Genomic DNA, 21,238 nt, shown 5'->3' on the forward strand with positions numbered 1-21,238 from the left:
GGCAGACTACAAGAAAGTGGTGGAATACTAAGATAGGAATTATGTACCTATAATTCATTCCCAGATGCCATGTTGGGTAGGTATCAGTATGACGGATACACACTGATCTAAAATAATGAAAATCCGGCACTTTGTTGGATAGATATCAGCGGACAATTAAACAGTCCAAACTGTTACAGGATAAAAGTACAGTAGAATATTAACAAGAGTATTCTTCCACACACTTGGCCTATAACTGCATAAAACCCCAGAACCAAATATCTATTTATTACCTTCATAAAAGAGGAAAACATTTGATATCTATACATGCCAGAGGATGGGCACCCAATAAAAAAATACAGATAACCAAAATAGATAAAAAGAGGGACATCCACTTGTAAGGTCTTGGCTTATCTTCATCTTCCATGTGGTCAATATACTCTGTAATAGGGTTTCCAACAGAAAATACTTTACATTAGAGTAGCACTGTGGGAAAACAAAAGCATCATTCATTCGAGAAACAATTGAAAACAATTTTTTTTTAAAATCCTTTAAAGAGTAACTCTTCATTTAACCGTCTCGGTGTTAGAGTCTTCAATTGGACAATCCATCTGGCCTACCCCTTCATCAGTCTGGCTCTCATATCACTCCCTCTGAAGGTGTCTCGTAGGGTTTGCTATATGTATACTTTTAGTCCACGTGGCCAGACCTGATGGAATTTAAGAAAACATGTTGCCACCGAGGATAAACTTTTCTCTTGCGCATCTCTCTGATGTGCTGTACTGATAGTGGAGAGGTGTTTTTGAAATCTTTTCCTTACCTCCTTTGAGGTTTGACCTTTGCACATGGACATACAGTGACATATATTACATTCCTAGACCGACTATTATCATGTTGTTATAATCTCCTCGATGGATGTCCACGAAAAATTCTGTAGGGGTCACATATGGACAAATGGAGCATTTTCCACATGGAATAAGAGCAAATTATAAGTTGTATCCCCTTCTGTTTCGTTTTTGAAAAATTACTTTGTGTAAGGCTATATTCACACTGCCGTTGCCCGCCCGTACCGTACCGGGCAACGGCAGTGCACGGGGAGAGGAGGAGGAGGTGAGCGCTGCTCACCCCCGCCCCTCTCCACAGGAAGTAATGGCGCACGGCGCCGTATTACGGGTAAAGATAGCACAGGTCCTATCTTTTTCCGGGTACGGAGCGGTACGGTGCCGCACGTGTGCTGCACCGTACCGCTCCTGTAGGGCGCCGTGCGCCCATTGCCGTCTATGGAGGACGTATGTCGGCCGTATATACGTCCTCCATACGGTCGTGTGAATGTAGCCTAAGTCTGTGATTTAAATTTCTAGGCCTCTTTGCCACCAATTGTGGATATGCTCCGATAGACGAAGTGAGTTGTACTTTACTCAATAAAAAAAGCGAGGATTTATCTGTGTATTGTCATAGTAAATACATGTTCTCATTTTATCTTATGTATGATTGCTTGCAATGTAACTGGTAAAGTTTTAAATTGTATTTGTCAGCGAGTTGACCGGAGTTCATTGGCTGAGACTGGCCATGTGACCCAACCCATTGCTTTATACTCTTAGATTCATTGAGATTTTCGTTAGCCACGATTAAGGATATATTTGTTATCCGAAACGCATAGGCGTTTACCACGACTCTTCTCTGTCCGTTTTGGACATTTTGATTTTCTTAAATTTGGAATGGAATCTACTCTGGAGCCGGATGCTTGTTCTTGACTCAATAAAATACTCCAAATATTATTAAAGATTCTTTTTATATCTGTCCATTGGTTATTAACCCCTTCCCACTGATGCCCTTTTTAGATTTTATGTTTTTATTTTTCACTCCTCGCATTCAAAAATCTATAACTTATTTTTCCTTGTAAGGAGCTGTGTGAGGCCTTGTGTTCTGCCTAATAAATTTCACTTCATAGTGACACTATTTAATATTCCATGCCTTGTACTGGGGAGCAAGAAAAAAATCCAAATGCGGTGAAATTGGCGAATAACGCATTTACACCATTTTCTTGTGGGCTTGGTTTTTACGGTTTTTAGTGTGCATCCCTAATGCCATAACTGTTCTGGGTCGGTATGATCATGGGGATACTAAATTTATATAGGTTTTAATGTTTTTGAAAAATACATTTAAAAAAATTCAAACCTTCTGTACAAAACAATTCTTCATTTTGCCATTTTCTGGCGCTAATAACTTTTTCATACCTTGGTGTAGAAAGCTGTGTGACATGTCATTTTTGGGGAGATGTCGTTTTTATTGCTACCATTTTGAGAGCTGTGCGGCCTTTTGATCACTTTTTATTAAAATTTTTAGATGTTCAAAACTGGCAAAAAAGTGGCATTTCCAACATTTGGGCGCTATTTTCCGTTACAGGGTTAAAAGCCGAGAATACTGTTATCATATTTTGATAGTTCAGTCATTTTGGGAAGCTGCATTACCCAACATGTTTATGATTTTTACAGTTTATTTTTATATCAGTTCTAGGAAAAGGGGGGTGGTTTGAATTTTCTTTTCTTTTTTTCTTTTTTAAGAATTTTTAAAAATATTTTCATACTCTCTATGGTACTTTAACCCTCGGTTGTCTGATTGATGCTACCATATACTGCCGTACTACAGTATGGAAGTATATGGGGATTTTACTACTCATTTATTACAATGTGCCATTGGCACATTGTAACAAATGGCCGGAAATTGTGCAGCCTCAGGTCTTACAAAGACCCAAGGCGGAAATGGAGATAGATCAGTGCTCCAGGACGATGTCACAGGGAGTGACGATGTAAGCTTTGCCATCGGTGATCAAAGGGTGTTACAAGTGCGCGTTTTCTGCAATATGCAGATACGTTAAACATCAGTAAGGGGTTAAATACTCCCTGTATTATCACGTTTTCTTACTTTTGGTCGCAACAGGTCAACTCAGTTCTGTTCTCTAGCCTTTTCATAGGTTTTTGAGATTATTTTCTTAGGACAACTTCTATTCTGAAATCTAGTGGTTACATCTCCTGTTTTCTCTTCCCATCTACTAAAATTTCTAGTAAAAACTGTCCTATTGGGATATTTTGGGTGCGATTTGTCGTATCTCAGTAAACTATTGGTCACATTTTTTATTTTTTTGCGAAATACAGTTGTATGCAAACAATTACATTCCTTGCTAATTCTCAGGTCCGAGAACTGCACTGAACTAGAAGACATTGTAAATGTCAAATGTTACGATGATTACAATCATTGTTGTTCAGAAGTTTAATAAATTGTACGCATACCATTTCAGTTCCTGACCACAGCAGTAGGATATCGTCTATATAACGAAAACCACCCAAGTACATGTTGCTGAAATCCTTGCGAAGGGTGGTCTCCTTCCACCAACCCAAAAATAGGTTGGCATAGGAAGGAGCACATCGTGCAACCATCACTGTACCCGAGGTCTGTTTATAATAGACAAGAGCAGAAATGAAATAGTTGTGAAATTATACAAACCTTAGTCATTCCCAGTAGAAAAGAATCACGCGTTCGATCTTTCGTACTTCTTTGGTTTAAAGGGCACCTACCACCACAAATCTACCTATAAAGGTAGATTGGGTGGTAGGTGGATCAATGGGACGTGAGGATAGCCCTTTTAAGGGCTAATCCTCACGTCCCCACACTTTTTTGATAACTTTTATTAGATATATATTCAAATTTACTTATGCGGCTACTGGGGCGTGGAGTAGCTGCATCTGAGGTTACACGAGGCGGCTACTCCACGCCCCGGTAGCCTCTTTTCCCCTCCTACTCACCCATCTTCGGTGCGCAGCTCCGCGTAGCTGCGCACCCTCGTCCGGCGATCCTGCCGTCTGCGCAGAAGAGCAGGCCCGTGCCTGTTTCGGAGCAGTGACCGCGCAGGCGCTCAGATGCGGCTACTCCACGCCCCAGTAGCCGCATAAGTAAATTTTAATATATGTCTAATAAAAGTTATCAAAAAAGTGTGGGGACGTGAGGATTAGCCCTTTCCCCCATAACCCCTTTAAGTAAGTGTTAAGAAGGGAGACATAATCCCAGTTTATAGGTTTCAAGCAACTTGCAATAAACAGAAGAATCACTGAATTAGACTACAAAGACCTACTGTTGTTATGTCATTCGTCTTACATCTAATTGACTAACTTAATAAGGTTTGACAAACATATCCATCCTTGGCCTCTCAGAAGTCCATGCTTGAATAGGTAATTGCGCTGCACTTAGGAAGGGCGTTACTTTGCATGCTGTCACAGTAACTCCTCTACGGAAAATGTTATTCTGTGATGTTTCTTTTGAGGCCGGTGGACAGCAAAGAGTTGCATTAAAAATGATTTTCTGTCAAAGTTGGAAAGTGATCGTCTGGAGCATCATTGTAATACACAAGATTTCTTAATATTTTACAGGAGGGGAAAAAAAAAACGTATTGGGGAAGGCCGGGAGAAAGCAAAACAAGTCAGACAGTGGTAATTGGATTTGCTACTTAATTACCATCCTGCCACAACAATGTTGTCATTCAATAGGAGAGGAAAGTTACCAGGAAAATTGTTGCAATTGATATTGCATCTAAACTATGAAACGCGCCGGAACATTATTTACTAGAATACAATAATATAATTGTGAGGATATATCCAAGAAAATGCAATAAGCTTAATTATTATTGGCTTATTCCATCGACCCACTTCCTACTTCTGGGACAGATTAAGATAAATGTGCCAGAACTCTGGCTTAATTTGCTACAGAAAATTGTCCTACATGAGGTGCACCGTATTTTTGAGATTTCACTGTGACACCTGACCGGTTTGGCTTGGGGCCATTCGCAAGGGTGTTATCTAAAGTAAGTGATTCTGTTATCACCCTATGACCCCTGTATAGACATCTGGGCTACACTACCACAAAATCAAAAGGCTGATATACTTTGTAGTAGTCTGCGTACTGGTGGCAGCTAACCTTGGTGGGTCGGAAATTAAGGTGAAGCCTCAGGTAGACAGTAGTTAGAGGCCTGGGTCAGGTACAAGTGGAAGATCTGGGGAGAGTTCAATTTAGAAGCAGAAGATCTGGACAGAGTCCAAGGTAGAAGTGAAAGCTGTGGACAGGGTCCAAGGTAGAAGAAGGAGATCTGGACAGAGTCAAAGATAGAAGAGGAAGCTGTGGACAGAGTCCAAGGTAGAAGTAGAAGATCTGGACAGAGTCCAAGGTAGAAGTAGAAGATCTGGACAGAGTCCAAGGTAGAAGTAGAAGATCTGGACAGAGTCCAAGGTAGAAGCAGAAGATCTGGACAGAATCCAAGGTAGAAGCGGAAGCTGTGGACAGAGTCCAAGGTAGAAGCGGAAGCTGTGGACAGAGTCCTAGGTAGAAACAGAAGCTGTGGACAGGGTCCAAGGTAGAAGCAGAAGATCTGGACAGAGTCCAAGGTAGAAGCAGAAGATCTGGACAGAGTCCAAGGTAGAAGCGGAAGATGTGGACAGAGTCCAAGGTAGAAGTAGAAGATCTGGACAGAGTCCAAGGTAGAAGCAGAAGATCTGGACAGAGTCCAAGGTAAAAGCTAAAGATCTGGACAGAGTCCAAGGTAGAAGCTAAAGATCTGAACAGAGTCCAATGTAGAAGCTAAAGATGTGGACAGAGTCCAAGGTAGAAGCGGAAAATCTGGACAGAGTCCAAGGTAGAAGTAGAAGATCTGGACAGAATCCAAAGTAGAAGCGGAAGCTGTGGACAGAGTCCTAGGTAGAAACAGAAGCTGTGGACAGGGTCCAAGGTAGAAGCAGAAGATCTGGACAGAGTCCAAGGTAGAAGCAGAAGATCTGGACAGAGTCCAAGGTAGAAGCAGAAGATCTGGACAGTCCAAGGTAGAAGCAAAAGATCTGGACAGAATCCAAGGTAGAAGCGGAAGCTGTGGACAGAGTCCTAGGTAGAAAGCGAAAGGCTTCAACAGAGGATCAAGGCAGAATCTATGTCATAAAACACACTTGCGGTCAGCAACACTGTAATGGATAGTGGCAGAACGTAAAACTTTGTGATTAACTAACAAAGTGACTTATAATGCTCAGAAACCTTACAGTGGGAGGAAGCTTTCTTCTAAAACCAGTGGTGAGAAGGGATAGGACAAAAACACATTGCATATTGGACCCTCAAATTTTGTAACTTTTAAAATTAGGAGTGTGCAAAGATCAGATGAGGACACATTACACATTGAATCATCAATATTCATAGCTTGACCGAAGGGGACAGTAATGGCCGGATCACAAGAGGAAGAGGTGGAAGGCACCAGATGGACATTCCCACAGGTACCTAGTTTGTTTTGTCCATGATATGGTGGGACTAAGTAAAAACATTGGGGTTTGTTACAGGACTAAGGCTTAACAAAAAGGTCATAACAATTAATCGAGACAGCTCCAAATTTATCATCCAGCATGAACCACTACAAAAATCTTGCATAATTTGAGACCAAAAAGTAAAAAAATTGGACCAGATAAGTTTGTCTGACCAATTGTGTATAATATTTTGGTTAAAACAACATAAGGCAATTATGAAAATCATTTATCATGATGGTTGATGTTAAGATCACTGCTTTATGGCTGGGGACTCCACAAATTTTCAAAAATAGAGGTGTCGAGTCCTGTCATTAGGAAATTAGGAAATACCTGTCTCACTCTGCTCCCTTTATTATCTATGGGACTGAAATAGAAGTTGTAATGATAGACAATTACTATTAAAATGTGTGTGAAGAAGAAGTTGTAGGACATCATACATAGGGGGGCACCGATGGAAGCACAGATTGACCTGAAACTCTCTGTTTGATACTTGTTATTTGTATTATTTTCTATCATGTAACACTTCCCAGACCTCGGTGTCACTTCAAAGCCATTTCATTCCTCTTTGTTCCCAATCTGTTAGGATGTTCCCAGGCTGCTGCATGTTCTGGACTTTGCTGATCCGCCAGTTTGATTAACCTTCGCCTGTGCTGACTACAACACCGACTGTCCCGGCCCGTGCCTGACTTTCGTTACATTACCAAGCGGGACATCCGCATATGTTCCGAAATGTGCCTTCAGCTTTTTATAGATGAAACCAGAAGTCAGTTTCATGCCTCATCCCCTTCCTATGTATAACGGGGAAAATATGTACAAAAAAAAAAAAACTACGTCATTTTGTACAAAAAATATGGCACCACATAACACATGTGATTCTATTGATGTCATTTGCGGCAGAGTAATTTCGAGAAAAGAGTGAAGAGTATCTACAAAATCTAAGAACAGCAACATTTTGAGAAACAATATACAACAATTATATGTCCTTTAAAAAACATAATGATCAGACTAACCAAAAAAGAGCAATCCAAAAAACAGGTGCACCATGGGAGAAGTCTAAAAATATAAGAACTACTCTCTTATGGGGTAATGTGTTAGAATGTTTAAAGGGGTTGGCAACTTTACCTCATGTTTTTGTACTATGTGTGTAAGTGTGGGGGCAGGATATTAAGTAATTTACCATTATACATCTATTAATAGTTCTGTTCCACTTTCTTATTATGTAAAGTGAAGCCTCCTGTATTTTAACTCATCAGACCAGACATTCCTGCCATAAAATGGCTGCAGATAGAGGGTCATGTGATCTTTAACTGTCCGTGAACAATCGCCCTGCCAGGGCCTTTATTTAATATTCATGAATACTATCATAAGGTCCTGGCAGGGCGATTGCTCATGCTCAGGAAAGCGGAGTAGAACTATTCATAGATGTAGATTGGCAAATTACCCAATACCCTGCCTCTCACACATTACAGAAACATGAGATCAAGGACAAGATGAACAAAAAGAAACAACAGAGGACGGCGCCTCGGGTGATATCGTTTGGTGGTCCGATTAGGATGTAGGAAGAAATCAGGGGTGCTCACCTGCTTAGTTCTTGAAATAAAGCTCATAAAATGTAGGTAGTCGGTCTGCACTCCTTTGTAGCCAATTAGATGACAAAAAATGGTCCACTAGGCTTAGTCTATTTGTAGGGGGTGTTAACGTTAAAGCAGCTCCCACAACCTTGATACCCCGGAGCACCACTGGGGGTCCGGTATGCAAAAATTAATTGAGAAGAAAAAACAACAGGGCTATCGTGGGGTGCTGACCGTATACTACCCAAAAATCCAAATAAAGCAATTTTAGCCAAGAATACAAACAACTTTTAATGTTCTTGTAGGAATACAAGCTAAAAAATTTATTAAAAAAAAACAAGTAAAAACCTTAGATGTCCAATCGTGACGCGTTTCGGGTATTCCGCCCTTTCTCAAACATAGGACAGTCATAGGACGTTGGTTTTATTTAGCTTGTATTCCTACAAGAACATTACAAGTTGTTTGTATTCTTGGCTAAAATTGCTTTATTTGAATTTTTGGGTAGTATACGGTCAGCACCCCACGATAGCCCTGTTGTTTTTTCTTCTTAATTAGAAACATGAGATGTAAGATGAGAGTCCTGAGTTGAAACGGAGGACTCTTATATTTCATCTTTTTAACCACCGACCACTGACACGGTACAAAGAAATTTTAGCTTTTCAAAAAACAAGAGGTAAAGTGTCCAACCTCTTTAACGTGAAATAGCCCCATCATCTGGAGGAAGAAGGGAACACATGAGGATGGTGAATTTCATGCACACAGCAGTGCTCCTAGCAAGATGCATTGTTCTCCATCATGAAGTTAGCCCAGCAGGAAGTTTATGTTTCCATATTTATTTAATACTATAGTAGTGACAATAAAATAAAGCCGTCATGCGGTGCACCGATTACCATACACATCCCATCTACAATGAGGAACTAACATTCCCACCACTAAGACACCAAATCCTATTCGCTTTGCCGCTGACAATCTAGTTCCCTTTCAATGCCTTATGTGATTAATTAAGAAGAAAATTAATTGCAATACTGAAGGGACTGACGGTTTTTTTATTATTTTAACCTCATGGCAACATTAATTTATAGGGCTAATTACTGGGCTGCCCTTTGTATTATAAATCCTGGGCAGATAAAGCTCTAAACAACTGACAGGTACTTTTTTTAGTACCTCCCCATGCTGGTATTGTAACCATAGTATGTAATATACTGCAACTAACTCACAGATAGGGACTATTTTTAAGTTGCTATTGGGGTCCATTTGAATTGAATCTCCAGGAACCCCTATATTGAGATTTATTTGTGTGACATCTTATAATAAGCCCCCTGCTGGAGATTTAGATTGAACAATGTATCTAACCTGGGACAGGCCTGTGTGTATAGGATCTACCCACTCTACCACAGTCATGGCTGAGAGGCAGACAGGGGTTAAAATCCTGAGATCTGCCCCACACCGGCCCTTAGCCGATAACTGGCCACATACATTTTCCTCTTGACCTCACTGAGGGGCAGACTCATTTCCCAGTTTCCTGTCTTTGACAATATTGCTGTTTGGAGTGTTCTGTATTTGGACCCTTGGCTATTCTTGGACTTGTGATTTGGACTTTGACATGTACCTGTTGTCATGACCTTTGGCGTGGGCCTGGTTTATCTCTTGGTTGGTGATTCTGTTATTGACGTACAATCCTGGTACAGACCTTGGCTTGTTCACTCCATTCTCCATCCCTTGCACATGATTTAGTGAAGGGGATGTCGCCCAGTTGGGGGCTGTCGTTTAGAGTTGTCAAGCAGGCAGGGACAGTTTGGTGGGTTTAGTGCTAGGGCTCACTAGCTCTTTCCCATCCTCATGGTCTAGGAGATGGCATAGAGGGGATAATAATTGCAATAATTGGGGTTTTGCAAGTAATTGCAATAATTTCAGGTCTCCATGGGGACATTCCCCGATGACTCATAAAAGGTCACTAAATGTATACGGAGCAAAGTAGATTTCTGAGTTGTTGTCTATAGATGGCAGTAACCAAAACTGTGTAACCAGGGCAGCACAGTGGGAAGAAGTGGAAAGACCATCTTTGTTTTAACAGAGAAACAGGGGTTTCAAATAGAGAATCTACAGTATCTCATAGTTTCAAAGTTGGATATTGGTGGCACCTTTAGAATTAAGGCAACACTAAATATGGCCCAGGGCTATTCTATCTACACAAATATGGTTTAATAGGCAAATATCGCTTTGTATGGAATTGCCCTTATATGCTGCAATCAGCTTTTATACCTCTGATCTGTCATAAAACAGGACAATGACTGTATAGGGGTGGACCAACTCCCCAATAACGGGCTCAAACACCTATACTAGTGACTTTGTAGACTGCAATGACAAATATATCAGCTCAACAGATATATGTGTGCAACATGACTTGTATTTATCACCTACAGAAGTTATACTGGATTTATTAAGTGTCACATAGCCAAAGATAAGAACATTTATATGAATTTTACAATCTTGCTTTATTAGAGAGCAGTAAATTCACGGAAAACACCATGGTATTATCAGAAGTAGAGTAAATCAACTGGCAGCGGAATAAAAGAAATTTTATATTGTGTGAATTTCTCCTTTTTATTTGGTCTCGATGACCAATTGATCTCAGTATTAGAAACATTTGACAAAATGCACTTGAGGAGCCTCCACCAAGATGAATTATTGTACTACAATATGCTCCTAGTTTGGAGCATTATAGAGAGCTATATGAAGCTTTACAGGAGGGAGTGTAAACATATTGGGGACAACTTCATGCATAGACAGTGCAAAAACTTCAAGAACTTTAAAATGAAGGTTTGTAGAAGCCTCCTGGAAGAAAAATCTTCCAATTATGTGGACTTTATACTTTCAGCGGAAGTTTTGGAATCAGAATGACCAATTATATTTGAATAAACTATACAGTAGAAGAGGAACATCTAAGCTAAACCGGTTCTTGCGCTCTTCTTCTCGAGGCATTCACATTTCCTTAAGTGTGAACAGAACATTATGTAACAAAGTTAAAGAATGGAGATCGTGAATTTCTAATGTTTTGCTGGAACCAGAGAGTTCTCTGCTGCACCAAAGACAGACATCAAATCTATGGTGTTTTTCACCCACTGTGATCCTTCTAAATGAAGTCTAAAATTCTGTGAAATCTTTTCGAGATCACGTCATGGCGGCTTTCTTGGTCAATTATGCCAAAGAAAAGACAAAACTACAAATCTGGAACTCATCTATGCCTCAATGTAACTCCTCGCACTGTATAGGGTTAGTGTAGTCCTGGAAGCTACCATGCAAATGAATATGTACAGGAAAAGGTAAAATGTGGTATATAATAGCCGAAAAAGTGCTCCAGCAAAACAATGCTATTCACATCAAGAAGAGGCGTTAGTAGATACCACTTAGCTGGGATGCCACATTCTACCTGCCGATCAACATTAGGCTACATTCACACAATGTATGCCCACCGTACCGTAGTACGGCGCGCATACATTGAGTGACGGGGAGAGGAGGAGGGGGTGAGTGCCTCTCCATAGCGATATATGCCCGCTACGCCGTATTATGGGAGAAAGATAGGACATGTCCTATCTTTCTCCCAGCTACGGAACGGTACGGTGCGCCACGTGTGCTGCACTGTACCACTCCCGAAGGGCGCTGTGCCGTGTATGGGGGACGTATGTACGCTGTATATACATCGGCCATTTATACGTCCCCCATGCGTGTGTGTGAATGTAGCCTTAAAGTGACAATCAGATTATTCTGGCCAGATGCCGCTTGAAATTAAATTTGGTCATAATCTGAGTAAAACACCCCAACAGCAGATTTTGACCCATATTTTTCAGCCAGTCATAGAAAAAAAATCTACATGTTCCATATTCTGGGCAGAATCTAGGTGGATGTCATTGGAATATAGGTTATATCAGTCAAAATCTACGTCGTAAGGCCCAACAGATGATCTGGTATTTGACCCAGATAGTTTTAGGTACCCTTATAATGTATGCTCCATTTTTTGAAAGGTGCCAATATTGGAGGTGCACACCAAGGTAAGCTGTGTAGTACTGTCACTGACTTATTATTTGGGGGTTTGAACTGATTTAGACACCCTTAGGAATTTGGTGGACTCTCTAGTAGTGCTGTCCCTATTCAAAAAATTATTAATTATGTAGCAAGACATTTTTTTTTTTTAAAGGAATGCATTTTTGAACAGACACAATTACATTGCATTGTCTGCTTAACACAGATGATACAAATTGAGTGGTTAATAGCCGGAAAGAAGAGACAAAAACATCACAGTAAGAGGAAGTTGGCACAAGTTCTACTTATAAATCAATTCATTTCCTTTAACTACTTTGGCATACTCAAAAGCTGAAAAGTACGGTGTTCTTGGAAGATTCGGTTGGTTAAAATCCACATGGAACAAGCCAAAGCGAGCGCCGTAGCCAGAAGTCCACTCAAAGTTGTCAAGTAGGGACCAAGCAAAATAACCTTTCACCTTCACCCCATCTTGCCTGATAGCTGCCAAGGGAAAAATGCAATGTGTTAGATATATTGAACAGCTAATACACAGTCCTATTGATGTGATACCCATCAGTACATTTTGTAAGTAGAACAATGCAGAGCACTGTATACAGTATATTAACACTTTAACATTCACTTAGAGGGAACCTGTCAACACCCGTCACTACTTCTCAGCATTCAACAAATAATATCATGTGACCAGGGTGACATCATCTAAGGTCTTCTTTTGCCTCCTAACATTGGCAAACTCTACCCCATGCATGTATCTGGTAACATGAAATCATAGCATGCCTCCATGGTTTGCAAATGTTAGGAGGCAAAAGGACATTAGATGATGTCTAATGACATTGTTCATATGTCCCTTGACATTGGTCGTATGGTCATATGACATTATTTGCTGAATGCTAAGCAGGAATGGGAAGGAGCTGCTGTAGTCAGCTCAAGAAGGCCAGGCCCCTTCGTCTCCTGCTAGACGTGAATGTATACAAGGCAAGATTATAAAGCTAGTTTCATGGCGATGTGAGGAAAACAATTTTTAGCCAAAAGGGCTCTATGGGATCCTTTAGTAGCTGTATTTGTGAAAAATGTGGTGACAGGTTCCCTTTTAAAGCGGTTGTACCAAGTTTGTTTGTTATCCCCTATCCACATGGCTTGGCTATTTTTAATTCAGTTTTATGGATTTTAAAACAAAACGCCATAACAAGTGCATGAAAAAAGAATAGTCATTAAAGGTGGAGAGAACTAAACAGAATATACATACATCACAATGAAGTCTCCTGTACCCTATGTTTATGTTCCATAAAGCAACAAAAGAAAATCAAAGTTCTACCTGTCCACACAATAGAGAGAATACAGGGATATGGGGCCACACATAGCCAACATGAAGGAGCAGCGTATCAGCGTTACTTATGGTGGATTAAGGCTGCCAAGCTACATGCGGGTGCGGGCCAAGAGGAAGAATTAGGGAGGCTATAATTTGAACAGGTCAGCTCTGCCAGCATGAAGAGGTACAGGAGGCAGAAAACAGGAGAAGCAGTAAAAGGACAAGGGGAGGGAAGAGGAAAGGACAATATGCTAAAAAACTGAAACGGTGGTGGGGACGGGGGAGAGGGCAAGACATTGGTGGGGAGAGGAGGACTAGGGAGTGATAAAGGTCTATAGGGCTGAGCTCAAGAGGTTCTTGAAGTCCAGGGACTCACGAAAAGCTATCCAGGGTTTCCATAGCTGAATAAATTTTTATGAAGTACCCAAGGAATCAGCCTTCAATTCCTCCAATCTGAAGATGTGTAGCTGTTCCTGGATCCAGTCAGAAATGGATGGTGGTGTAGTTGAGCTTCATTTACGGGGGATGACTGCGCGCGCTGCAATTAGGGAGAATCTCGGGAGACAATTTTTTTTTTGCTTTTAGATAGAGCCTGGAAGGATAGATAGCACGGCCACCTTTGGCGCAGCTGAGCCTGTTATACTCCGTCTGCCCCGCACCTCCAGCACAGATCCTGAATCACGGAATAGATCGAATGCAGCAGGGATGGAACCCTATACCATCTGGAGAGGATTTTAAAATTCTTCTCTTGAGCATTGCAAGCCACAGAGAGTTTGTGTGTGAATAAAAATGCTTTGTCCCAGTCTCCGGGGGATAGGGAGGTCTTTAGGTATATGGTCCATTTATTGATGAAGGGTGGAGAGGAACTGTCTGATTTGGCTTGGCTATTTTTGACGCTCCCAACCACTGTCTATGAGAATAACAGAGATATCCAAGCTCTGTTGTAAGTTACTTCCAATATTACCATTATATGGTATAGTGCTGCAGGAAACCTGCTTGACCTGCCGCACCATCATTTCATCAGTAAGTGTGAATGGCAGTCCCCATTTTTGTTATCAATGAGAGTCTGTTCTCTAGGTCAATAGAGATCCCAGACATCCACTGATCAGACTATCCCGTAGGTAGGAACTGTGTACGACCAATTTAAAGAAGACCTTTCTTCACCTCCAACTTTTTACTCTTTAACAGTTGTCACTTCACTCATTCCAAAGCAGCTGAACTGCAAAGGACTGTAACATGTTGGGGATGGAGATTGCAAGGCACGGTCTAAGTGCTCCCTTGGTTTTCATCCTTTCGCTCTATATGGGGTTCAGAATTTCACTGCTGTATAACCATTGGGCATCTACTTCTTAAGACCTAGCCCAGAAGTGTCAAGAAATGCCAAAGTTTGGAACCACATAGATAGGCAAAGAAGTGTTCAGTTGACAATCCGACGGCAAGCAAAATTTCTCGAATCCGGTTTACCGGCGACAAGCAATCTGGGGCAGTAGGCAAACAGAGGATTCCAGCACATCTGGTAAGTGGGCATAAGCCAACTGATTAATTTTTTCTGTATTAGGGGGTTTCTAGGCTCCCATTGAACAGTAATTGGCTGTTTTGTGTATTCTCCCGGCTGCATCAGATGTATCAGCAATCGTGTGACTGCTGCAGTCAAGCAGTAGACTCCATAGTCAAAAAAGAGGGAATGGTGACATCATGTGTAGAATGTCTATGTCCTCACACAAAGAACCCAAATAGACAACATTGCCCGACTAGCTATGAGAAAGGCAGTCGCAACGCAAGAATCAGAAGCTCCAACATCTTATTTTTAATGTTCCATCTGCCACAGCAACCTTGGAGTTTTTTGGCGAATCCCGAAAACCTGTCCAAGTACACCAGCACAGGGTTCGGTCGTCACATCTATAGGAGATGTATGGACAGATTCAGAATCAGCACAAGACAAGTAACACAATGCACCTTTCAATGAGAATGAATTCGAGATGGGAATAGCTGCTTGTGCTGTACAGCGCGATTTGTACTTACTGTAACTTGATGTGAATTCTTGTCAAGAAAAAAAATGTTTATCCAACAAATAAGACTACAAATACTCCGCATTTCCAAATAGCGAAACACATCCAAGTCGAACTTTTATAATCCATCCAAAGAAACCAAGAAAAAAGGCAAAGAAATGTAATAGCGTGATATGCCAATATGATTTATGAAGCACTGAAGCAGTGAAAGTAAAGTAAAAAGCAACCTTTGTGTGCGCAACTTCTCCTTAAAACTGAGTGGAATTTTAAGATAACAGACAGAATGGAATGACTGTGGATCCAAGGAAACTGGAACAAATGCGATAAGCGCCGCTCTTCTTAAGTTTCAAGAACATTCACTCCTACCTGAAGACTATATTAAGAAGAAAAGAGCAGGAGCAAACAGGCGAGATGTATCACGCTATTCTTAAGGCGTCTCACTAGCTACACATTACTTAAACCATTTGAACGTGTTTCGAGACCCCCAGCTATAATTACTGCGTGATTTAGAATACTGAAAGCGCGCTGCTCTGGAGGAAGGCGAGATCCCATTCAATAAAATACATTATCTGGCTGTGACCGTGCAGTTAACCTGTCATCTGCAACCGGAGGGCTTGACCAAAACATCCCTCGAAGCATCTCTAAGGATAGGACGCATTCTCATAAATTAAAGAGGTATTCCGTTTTTACAGTTCGGGCCAGTCAGCTATTACTGATTTAATTAGTACTTGCAATTCAAGAACCTAATTTTTAACTCTAAATTGTAGGTTTCTCTGTTTTATCCTATTGGAAATGAATAAATCAATAGTTAAAGGAAATCTACCGATCTATTTATCAAAATCCATCATGATAAACCAGAGACACTTACTCATAGATCCAAGCACCGTGGCTGTGATAATCTTCTTATATTTATTATTATCTATGGTTTCCTTTCTTCTAAAATCAACTTTTACAATTATGCTATTGATCCACAAGGGCTCTGGGGGGGGAGTTAACAGAGCCCAACCATGCTGCAGTTTTACAGGCTGTTATACAGTCTCTTTCTTGCTCCTGCTCAGCACTACCCCCCTCTGTCTGCCTGATGTAATCACATGGAGGCAGGGACATTGGGAAAGGGGCAGGGGAAGTAGCTGTGCTACTACACAGTGTAAGCTACATAACAAAGGGGCTCTGTTAACGCCCCGAGAGCTTCCTTTCTCATTAGCATAATTTTTAAAGTTGATTTTTAGAAGCAAGTAGATATAAGATTATCACAGTCACGGTGCTTGGATTTACGAGTAAGTGTCCCTGATATATCATGCTTTAATTTGATGGTAAATTTCCTTTGAAAAGACAAGAAACACAATGCACTTCACTAGTCAACAAGCCAGGTCCTTTCCTGCCTGTATTTCGGAGCAGCCATTCAACTCCTTTGGAGATAAATCTCCTGCCAGCTGAAATGGGCTGCAAACTTTTCCCAGTTTGTGGTCTGTTTCTGCACACATTCATGAGGCCTAAAATGTATTGAGTAACTATTGGGGTACACTGGAGAGGCTGCCAAGGATGGGGTACATGAGTAGGAAACCATCTCTGGGCAAGCAAAAGTGATTAGGTTTGCAAGAGTATACAGTCATGGCCATAAGTTTTGAGAATGACACAAATATTATATTTTCACATGATCTGTTGCCCTCTAGTTTTTATGTGTGTTTGTCAGATGTTTTTATCACATACAGAAATACAAGTGCATAATATGAGTAACAAAAGCTTTTATTGACAGAATGAGTTAATGCAAGTCAGTATTTGCAGTGTTGACCCTTCTTCAGGACCTCTGCAATTCTCCCTGGCAGCTCTCAATCACCTTCTGGACCAAATCCTGACTGATAGCCGTCCATTCTTGCACAATCAATGCTTCCATTTTGTTGGTTTTTGTTTGTCCACCCATTTCTTGATGATTGACCACAAGTTCTCAATGGGATTAAGATCTGGGGAGTTTCCAGGCCATGGACCCAAAATCTCTATGCTTTGTTCCCTGAGCCATTTAGTTATCACCTTTGCTTTATGGCAAGGTGCTCCATCATGCTGGAAAATGCATTGCTGATCACCAAACTGCTCTTGGACGGTTGGGAGAAGTTGCTCTTGGAGGACATTCTGGTCCCATTCTTTATTTATGGATGTGTTTTTAGGCAAGACTGTAAAAGAGCCGATTCCCTTGGCTGAGAAGCCGCCCCCCACATGAATGGTTGCAGGATGCTTTACAGTTGGCATGAGACAAGACTGGTGGTATCGCTAACCTTGTCTTCTCCGAACAAGCGGTTTTCCAGATGTTCCAAACAGTCAGAAAAGGGATTCATCAGAGAAAATGACTTTCCCCCAGTCTTCAGCAGTCCACTCCCTGTACCTGCAGAATATCAGTCTGTCCCTGATGTTTTTTTCTGGAGAGAAGTGGCTTCTTTGTTTCCCTCCTTGACACCAGGCCTTGCTCCAAGAGTCACCGCCTCACAGTGCGTGCAGATGCGCTCACACCTGCCTGCTGCCATTCCTGAGCAAGCTCTGCACTGCTGGTAGCCCGGTCCCGAAGCTGAAATACTTTTAAGAGACGGTCCTGGCGCTTGCTAGTCCTTCTTGGGCGCCATGGAGCCTTTTTGACAACAATGGAACCTCTCTCCTTGAATTCCTTGATGATGTGATAGACTGTTGACTGAGGTGCAATCTTTCTAGATGTGACACTCTTCCCTCTTAGGCCAGTTTTGTGCAGTGCAATGATGACTGCACAAGTTTCTTTAGAGATAACCATGGTTAACAGAAGAGAAACAATGATGCCAAGCACCAGCCTCCTTTTAAAGTGTCCAGTGGTGTGATTCTTACTTAATCATGACAGACTGATCTCCAGCCCATCCTTATCAACACCCACACCTGTGTTACTGGAGCAATCACTGAAGCCATGTTAGCTGCTCCTTTTAAGGCAGGCCTGCAATGAAGTTGAAATGTGTTTTGGGGGAAAAAAGTTCATTTTCTAGGCAAATTTTGACTTTGCAATTAATTGCTGTTAAGATGATCACTCTTTATAACTTTCTGGAGTATATGCAAATTGCCATCATAAAACCTGATGCAGTAGCCTTCTCAAAAATTATACAAAAAATGTACCAAGTCAGAGCCAAGTTGAAATCTGCTTTGATGGGTAATAACATTGTTTAGACAAAAAAACTAGGAGGTACCGAAGTGATGATATGGCCACTCAGAGCTCTTATCTCAAAATCATCTGGGTTGTACATGACGAGACAGAAGGGTTTCAGAATATCACTGGTTAGCTCTCCAAGATGTCTGAAACAACCTCTCGGTCAATACCCTGGAAAACTATGTGTAATTGTTGATGCTGTTCTAAAGACAAGGGCCCACAATTACTAAAATGGCAGAAACCAACCAAAGATATCTAGCAGTGGCATTGTAGAAGACACTCAAACATATCTAAAGAAATGAAGATGTCTTATAATGAACAGCATGTCCTGGTAAATCATAATGGCTGCTCCATGCCTCTTTCAAAAATGTCAAAGTATTATCATATAGAACAAGGGGTTTCACAGAAAACCCCAAGGGGGCCAGGGTTAGCATAGAAAAGAATAAATAAATAAAGCTTAGATACCCAGCTCCGACTCCCAGTTCAAGCATTGCAGTGCCCACTGGTTTACCAAAACTGCAGGCTGGGTCGGAACACCCCGTTGTCAATAGAATGTCTGCGTCCAATCAGTGACCTCCGCAGATTCAATTGAAAACACTTGTTACATTTCACTGGGACCCACTGATAGCGGCAAAGGATTCTGTAACTTCCGGTAGGGTGCAACCTTGACCAGAGGGATAGTTAGTTGTTTTGCTTAATTTTTCTTTTTAATTTTTGCTAAATAAACTTATGTTTTTGGGTTGATGCGAGTACTTTCAACACACAACCATGATATCTGATGGGCCATGTACAGAAATACAGTGCAACTTCTAGAAACATTTAGATTAGTAATTGCTGGACTAGATTATTTTCCTCCACAGAGAGAGGTGACTTTGTCAGTGTCTAAATAGTTTGTCATACTTTGGAGTTACGAAGAAGATTTCGGGATCATTTTGCTGGAGTACAGTCGTCCTGGCTTCTCCTACCACTCTGCCGCATTAGCTAAATCATCCTTGGCAGTAATTCAAATTCCCCAAATTCTGAACTTATTACATTTTAGCTCGGCAACAGCGAGCGGCGGAGCTTCTTGTGACTCAGCACATTTCCAGAGCTTCAAACGTCTCTTTTTCGGATGCCAGTTCCATGTTCTATTCCCATCCGCGGAAAGTTGGAAATGTGTGTTTGAGTCTGATTGTAGCAGGGGTTTAGTGGTGTCCGCTCCATGCATCTCCGGCATGTAAAAGGATTGTATGAAAGATGTGCCACGGCTTAGAACAAAGCTGTCCTTGCTGCATGCAGAGCAGCGCATTTATTACCGTCATTTATATACATTGTCTATGTTAATGAAGGGAAAGTTCTGGAAAAAGCTTTTTATTTAAGTGAAGACATTTTTCATATCGACTTAATCTCTGTTTCCTAGAACAACTTTTGAACAGGTGTACATGCCTCGCATCTAGAAGTTGGGAGAATTCTGGAGGATTCTCAAAGACATTTGCTTTAGTCATTTAGATATAATATTAGAGACATGGAAGCACACTGCCCTCTCCAGTCTGTGCCGAGGCAACTCCACAGACATAGGATTTCACAGCAGTAGTGTTTTATAATGAGAGGACAATCCAAAGACAGGGACGGAGTGGTCTGATGATGTGATATGTAGTAAATCATTTAATTCCCTAGAAGGGATGAATTTTAATAAAGAGAATGTTTGAAGTCAGTTTAAGAGGAGTAATACGTGCAAAATGATTTTACATTGCACAAGGTTTGACAAGTTGGCACATCTGAATACCTCACACTTCTGTCCTGAAGTGTTACTGCACATTCTACACCAACTCTGCAAGCAACTACTCTTGTAAAAAGTTACATGAGATAAGCACATTGGCTTGAGAGATGAGGCATTCCCACAAAAGTACAATTAAAATGTAGAATGCAGAAAAAATTAGAACAAAAAGTTGCAAGTTGTTTGTCTGATAACTCGAGAGCAGGACTTGATAACAACTTGATTGGAAAGTCCCCACCCACCTTAAAAGGGCTGTACTGGGTATCATTTTTATGTCCTATGAAAAAGATCATGTAATTGGAACCCCTACCGATCTCGTAAACGGAACCCCACTGATCTCGTAAACGGAACCCTACCGATCTCGTAAACGGAACCCTACCGATCTCGTAAACGGAACCCCACTGATCTCCTAAACGGAACCCCATTGATCTCCTAAATGGAACCCCACTGATCTCCTAAACGGAACCACACCGACCTTGTAAACGGAACCCCACCGACCTCGTAAACGGAACCCCGCGATCACGTAAACGGAACCCTGCAATCACGTAAACGGAACCCTGCAATCACATAAACGGAAACCCTGCAATCACGTAAACGGAACCCTGCAATCACGTAAACGGAACCCTGCAATCACGTAAACGGAACTCCACCTATCTAATAAACGGAACCCCAATTCACCAATGTAAAGAACATTCTAACTAACCGACAGAGCAGCAGGTCGAGCATCTTTGTGTCCGTTGTTCTTATAGAGAGTGAATGCTCAGAAATTTAAAACGCTCCTATAGTGTTGAAAGGAGCTAAAGGACACATGTTTGACCTGTCGCTCCATTAATTAGCGAGAAGAGAACCCCCATACTCATGATCAGTCAGATTGTTATCACCGATCACAGTATTTCGCCACCCATGAAGTTTTAGTAAGAAGTGATAATAATTGTACAGTTCCCAAAATGGTAGCAATGGAAATGTCAGCTTGTCCCACAGGTCCATGCACTGATAAAAAAAAAGTTATCGGTGGTAGAATAGCATAAAACTTATATAAAAAACTTAAAATGCAAAAAGGAAAAATGGCATAAGACGCAAAGGGTTAAAGCGT

The 21,238-nt window shown here is 41.3% G+C and overlaps 1 protein-coding gene across 4 annotated transcripts in view; it reads right to left on the bottom strand.

Annotated features, from left to right (window-relative positions):
- Window positions 1-12,058: 12,058 nt before the first annotated feature.
- Window positions 12,059-21,238, bottom strand: part of LOC140078495 (cytosolic beta-glucosidase-like) — a 50,479-nt gene continuing 41,299 nt past the window's right edge. For all 4 annotated transcript variants that reach the window (XM_072126012.1, XM_072126009.1, XM_072126011.1 and 1 more), the window contains one exon: window positions 12,059-12,400. In XM_072126012.1, the coding sequence (XP_071982113.1) occupies window positions 12,201-12,400 (200 nt within the window). In that variant the 3' untranslated portion in view covers window positions 12,059-12,200. The remainder of the gene's footprint in view (window positions 12,401-21,238) is intronic.

This window comes from Engystomops pustulosus, chromosome 1, assembly GCF_040894005.1.
Source record: "Engystomops pustulosus chromosome 1, aEngPut4.maternal, whole genome shotgun sequence".
Classification (NCBI taxonomy): Eukaryota; Metazoa; Chordata; class Amphibia; order Anura; family Leptodactylidae; genus Engystomops; species Engystomops pustulosus.